At 40.6% G+C, this 6410-nt stretch overlaps 1 protein-coding gene across 1 annotated transcript in view; it reads right to left on the bottom strand.

Moving 5' to 3' along the window:
• Window positions 1-2050: 2050 nt before the first annotated feature.
• The window catches only part of LOC112077971 (uncharacterized), a 15634-nt gene continuing 11274 nt past the window's right edge, over window positions 2051-6410 (bottom strand). The window contains exons 3-5 of the mRNA XM_024144348.2: window positions 2778-2925; window positions 2527-2655; window positions 2051-2388 (exon numbers count right to left, since the gene is read on the bottom strand). Of these exons, the coding sequence (XP_024000116.1) occupies window positions 2246-2388; window positions 2527-2655; window positions 2778-2925 (420 nt within the window). The 3' untranslated portion in view covers window positions 2051-2245. The remainder of the gene's footprint in view (window positions 2389-2526; window positions 2656-2777; window positions 2926-6410) is intronic.

Raw genomic sequence — 6410 nt, forward strand, 5'->3', positions numbered from 1 at the left:
TTGGGATACGGAACCTGGCTTAGTAAGAACTCTGGCAGTATATTGCAACCACCCACCCCCCTTCTGGCATTCTATCTTGTCGGCAGATGTTGTAGTTAGGGTTGGACATTTCAGGGGTTTTGGTGGTCTTCCTAAAGCCAGGATTTCAGATTGGCTAGGACATCCGGGTTGGCAGAGTGTGTTAAAGCAGTTGAATAAAAAACACATGTTTAGGGAACCCGATCACTGACTAGTCTCCCTGTCACTGTAAAACATCCCCACGGCATGATTGATGCCACCCTCCATGCGGCTTTCACCATAGGCATGGTGCCAGGTTTCCTCCAGATGGTGAACGCTTGGCATTTCAGGGCCCCAAATAGTTAAACTCTTGGTTTTGTGGTTCCAAACTTCTCTCCATTTAAGAATAATGAGCTGCCACTGTTTCTTGGGGGGGACGCTTCAATGCTGCCAGAAATGTTTTGGTACCCCTTCTCCAGTGTCTGTGGAATCGACACAATCCTCTCTCAGAGCTCTACAGGACCAATTCCTTCAATGTCATGGCTTGGTTTTGCTCTGGACATGCAGTGTCAACTGTGGGACCTTTTATATACGTAGGTGTTGCCTTTCCAAATCAGGCCACATGAATTGACCAAGGTGGACTCCAAGTTTAAGACATTCCCTCAAGATGATCAATGGAAACAAGATGACCTGAACTCCATTTCAGTCTGCAAACAAAGGGGTCTGAATACTTAATGTAAATAAGTATTTGTTTTATCCTTTTAGAATAGGCCTGTAAGGTAACCAAAAAGGGGGAAGGGTTCTGAATACTTTCCGAATGCACTGCTATTACAGTAGCTCCCAAGTATTGGGGACAGTGGGCACACTTTTTTGTTGTTTTGGCTCTGCTACTCCCAGTACTTTGATTTTGAAATGATTACAATGAGGTTAAAGTGCAGGACTGTCTGCATTCATTTGAGGGTATTTTCCTCCACATCGGGTGGAACCGTTTAAGAAATGACCACACTTTTTTGTACATAGGCCCCGCACATTTTAGGGGACTAAGGAATTTGTTCCAAAAACATTTGGAGTATTATTTAAAGTTTTTGTATTTGTCCATTCTATTCTAGACACAAATGATTACATCCAAGCTTGTGACTCCTCTATAAACTTGGTGGATGCAATTTGCTGGTTGGTTTTTGGTTGTTCAGGATTTTGTGCCAATAGAATGGAAAATCTGAAATAATGGTATTGTCATTTTAGAGTTCCCACCTGTTTAATCGTATAATAAGAAAATAGAATGTTTTTTAAACCACTTCTATAGTAATGGTGGGTATGCTACCCATGATTTTTTAACCTAATTTATATTGATAAATTCATTTTTATGATAGTGAATAAGAAAAGGGCGATAAATACGAAAGTAGTTTTTAACCACTTCTCGCCATATAAAGTTCTTAGTGGTGAACACCTATCAATTCGCAGTGGGTTTCTTACTATCTTTGATAAAAACACAAATAAAATTAAACTGTTTTCTAAAATGTTTCATCCCGTTCTCGAGACTTACTTACCAAATTAGGCCACATTGGACCGAAAGCGTTTTGTTATAAAGGCGTTCATCCTCAGATAAACCTCCGGGTGGGGCCATCGGGTATTACATATCTAGATACCCATCAAAACAACAGCTCCCTGCGGCTAGTATAAATTCTCTCCAATGCAGCAAAAAGGTCTTTTGATAGACTAGAATGGACACATCTTTTCTGGCCGTCTTGAAAAAACATATGGAAAAATCGTCTCAATTGATGATGAAATTTATGCCCAATCCCCCTCAATCGGGTTGGGGTTAATCTTTGTATGCATTTTCTGTGATTTACTTTTTTTGCTGACCTCGTAACCCCCCCCCCCCCACAACATTTTTTTTTACAAAACTAAAATAAAAATAAGTTGGTCCCAAAAAAAGAACATTTATATACTTGAGATAATAGCTGACTCGAATGAATTTGAATATTGTACAGTGCCACAACCCATTGATGTTTGARCATCATTCTCGAGCCAACTGTTGTGTGCACTATGTAGACCCGGGTCAGTCTATAGTTAGACAGACAACTTGTATACAGGAAATGAATAGTTAAGACTAGAARGTCAGGTTGTRYTTGAATGCGGTTCTGTCCTTCAGCTGTTCTTGTCTATTAATGCTCTGTATTATGTCATGTTTTGTGTGAAKCCCAGGAAGAGTAGCTGCTGCTTTTGCAACAAACAGCTAATGGGYATCCTAATAAAATACCAATGTCAAGACAACACAAATAACTTTGACCTCACCAAGATATTGATCCCTTTRTTCCTTTTGATTCATGTAGACCATTTCCCTGATTTTGGCCACTGTGTTTTCGGGCTTACCCCCCATGTTGAAAGCACCTGCAAGAAAAGACAGTCAAGAGATTATTACTGAGCTGACCAAAGCTGAACAGAAGCTTTAAAAAAGCTGCAATCAATAATGCAAGTCAAATACTTTCCAAACAAATATACATGACTAGTAGTACTACGGTACAGTACCATCTGTGAAAAATATGAGGACATGGTGGACCTCCTTGAATAAAGTTTCATTTCGTTGTTTTTGGATAGCCATGCGTTCCAGGATGGTTTTAAAAGCAAGGTTGAGATTGGTCCCAAAATGTTCTCTCTCTGTGAAAAAGTACACACACATACACACACACACTATTTGTCAAGTTTATGGATAACTGGATGAGTGTATAGTTTGGGCAATGATGATGATGTAAATACATGTAAGGTCAATCTTTGCTCACCTCCATAATTAAAGTTGTCCAAGTCAGTCAAGACTTGTTCAAGTTTTATTCTTTTTTCTCCAGAAAAATCTAATATGTTGACAACTTCTAATACATCAGAAGCGAAGAAAAGGATTTCGTAATTTGGGCTGACTGCGAAGGAGCTGACCTGTGAAAGCACAAGGTGCAGGACAGAATTACATTTAGATGTGTGTCAAGGAATGTGAGTGGAAAACTGTGGTGAACAATAACTGAAGGCATAGTGTCAGTCATTTTTTGTGTGATGTGCCTACATTAAGGGTTAAGAAGACATGCTCTGGTACTTTTGCGAATACTGAGTATTTTTTAAACCTCCCGCTTTGGGCTGGATGTGTCAATGTGTAGTTCATAAATACATAATCTATGAGCAGAATTACTAAACTAAATGTCATCTCGGCATATCTTCTGTGAGATAAAAGTACACAACAACACATACACCACACACAATTATTTGTCAAGTTATGGATACTGGATGAGTTGGTAATAGTTGGCGCAATGATGATGATGTAAATACATGTAAGCGTCAATCTTTGCTTCACTCCAATAAATTAAGTTTGTCCAAGTCAGTTCCAAGACTTGTCAATTTTATTCTTTTTTCTACAATAAAATCTCTCTCAATATGTTGAAGCACCTTCTAATACATCAGAAGCGAAGAAAAGGATTTCGCTAATTTGCGGGCTGACCTGGAAGAGACCTGGACCTGTGAAGCACAAGGCTCTCGTGCAGGGACAGAATTAACATGTTTATATGAATGGTGTCAGTCTACAGGATGTAGGTGAGAAAAACTGTGGTGAAACAATTAACTGTGACATGGCATAGTGTCAGTCATATTTTTGTGTTGATTGTGCCTGACACTATACACGGGTTATAGAGATTAGACCATGCCGAGCTGGCTCAACCTCCACAGTTTGACGAAATACTCTAGAGATATATAATTGTTTAACTCTCTTCAGATTGTTCCCTTTTTGGGTGACATTTGGACATGTAGTCATAGTGTCTTATATTTTCATAAATACAACACTAATCTATGAGCAGATACTTGGTTATGTAGTCCTTTTTCAAATAGTCGCACCAATATAATACAACTGTAATACTGTTTCATTTGAAGCACTTTGTTGCTGCGCCAATTTTACCTATTACATTTTCCCGTTCAACACGCCGAGCAATAAAAGTAGAGTCCTGAATACTTCCCATTTTCCTTCTTCACCTCCCTCCCGGAATGTCAGCGGGTTCACTACGAGCCAAAAAGCCGCAGACAGAGGCTATCGAGTTTTACCCTATATGCGAGTTGAATACCAGAACAATATGCCCCTCGCCATGAGGACACGGGTGCACTTCCGGAAAGTATCCGTGCAGACGAAAACCTGTGAGGCGAAATTATTCAGCATTATTTCGTGTGACAGCATGACCAAAAACAGCTCAGAACCCAGTTACAGTATAATGTGCGCATTGAAGGCGTAATTCTGCTCAAAGATATGTCTTATGAACAACACATGACACCGCCCCAAAAGCGGGAAGTTTAAAAATACATCAGATAATTCCTGAACAATAGAAATTAAGAACAACATAGTATTTTATGTTCTTTAAACTTAACCACTTTACACATGTAGCTACAACAAATACCCATAGCACACGTCACAGCAACAAAAAAAGTGTGAGGAGCACTAACAGTTTCCTGGATCACATGTTTAGGCTATAGTGTATTAAAAATAGACGAGACTAGAAATACCTTACTCCTACACAGTATAAGTTACTCAGACATTCTGCTCATGCCAGACTCGAAACTGGAACCCAGGTTTGCCCTAAAACACTGTATTCTTTGCCATTTGATCACTTCGACACCTTATAGGATGTCTACTTACTCATGAGGATTGAGAAGCTCCACCCTGTTGGTAAATCAATATGCAATGCGCGCACATATCTATTTACGGAAAGATCCGCACATCATTCGCTTTCTCAGGGTACTATTTGAGATGTAGTCCATCAGAATTAAAAGAGTGCAGTGTCAAACCAGAAAAAAGCATAATAACTAAGAGACACTGTTTTGTACCTCTGAAAAAAAAGATAATAAACTTGGAAACAAGGTCAAAAAGATCAATGCATGGCAATATGAGGAACAGGATTTCTCTCCCATAGAAACACTAAGTGGGAGCCGTCGATAGCAATTCTATAAGAAAGAATCGGAAGTTCTATCAACGCCTACGAAGAAACTACCATCATCTCATAGATGCCTAGGCGCCCCTATAGCCACCAAACTGATGACTAGCATACAAGAATCCCATGAATTCGCACTCACATAAACGTACATGAGCCAAAATGAAGGTGGGTTGCTCGTGTCTGTGGAAATATAGTGGGTAGAACCTTCGCAGAGAGGGACATCATATCCCCACTAACGGTAATGCTAAAGCAAGAAGCATCTTCTGCGGACTGAAGAAGTCTCAAGCCCTTTGCATTTTGATAAAGAGATGCCGACAGACAGCATAGGACACCACGGTCATTCTAGTGCACCAAACAGAAACAAACAAATTGAAAGTTCGCTTTGTAGTATTGCCAAAAGGAGGACGGAGGTTTCCAACCAAAGGATGTCTTCATCGATACCAATTATTGATCAAGCCAGAAATGAGCACAATGAGGCTCATAGGCTCGATGAAGACTCAAGTGATTGAACAACTTAACTAGCATTTGTATAAGCGTTAGAGAATATGATCACTAAGCTTGTCCGGGATCTGGAAAGAATAGACATTAGGCATTGCCCAACTTCTCTATTAGAAGCATATGCATGTGGTGGGCACCAGGCATCACTTGTCGTGGGGTCACTCGATTTCTTCTAAGTACAGGTGACAATGGGTCACTTGGCTGGGGAGACCTTCTCCCTAGTGGCTCGTGATCTTGAAGAGGCAAGGGGATAGAGACCCCGAGGAAAAGAACACAACGTAGACGGACGAGAAAGAATCACTTCTGAATGGAAAACCTGCTCCAGGAGTGCTCAGAGACCTCAGCGACCTGGTGAAGGTCACCTTCCAACAGGACAACAGACCTAAAGCACACAGCACAAGACAACGCACGGAGTCTCGCTTGAAGATTCCTGGCAGGGACCCAGCGCAGAGCCCGGCTTGAACTCCGATCCTATAATATCGAGGTATCCAAGAGCCACCTGAAAGGAGGCAATGCTTGTTAGCGACCCGTTCCCCATCCACCTGGACATCGAGCTTGAAAGGCACTGTGCACGTGAGAAGAAATGGGAGAACACACACCAAATAAAGGTGTAGCCAAGCTTGTAGGCGTCATTACCAAGAGACTCAAGGCTGTAATGCGCTGCCAACGTGCTTCAACAAAGTATTGAGTAAAGGGTCTGAATTACTTCTACTTAGTAAATGTGACATATTTCCTGGATTTTATATTTAATAGTTTACAAAAACTGGTCAATTTTCTTTACATTGCTTTATCATTCATGTGGCTATTGCTGTCTCGATTGATGAGGAAAAAAAACGCGATTTTATACATTTTAGCAAATTAAGGCTGTAAACGTAACAAAATGCTGGAACAAGACTCAATGGTCTTGCAATACTTTCTGGAATCCACTGTAAGGACAAGCTAGCAAGTGGCACACACAGC

Source organism: Salvelinus sp. IW2-2015, unplaced genomic scaffold (assembly GCF_002910315.2).
Source record: "Salvelinus sp. IW2-2015 unplaced genomic scaffold, ASM291031v2 Un_scaffold5108, whole genome shotgun sequence".
In the NCBI taxonomy this organism is placed as follows: domain Eukaryota; kingdom Metazoa; phylum Chordata; class Actinopteri; order Salmoniformes; family Salmonidae; genus Salvelinus; species Salvelinus sp. IW2-2015.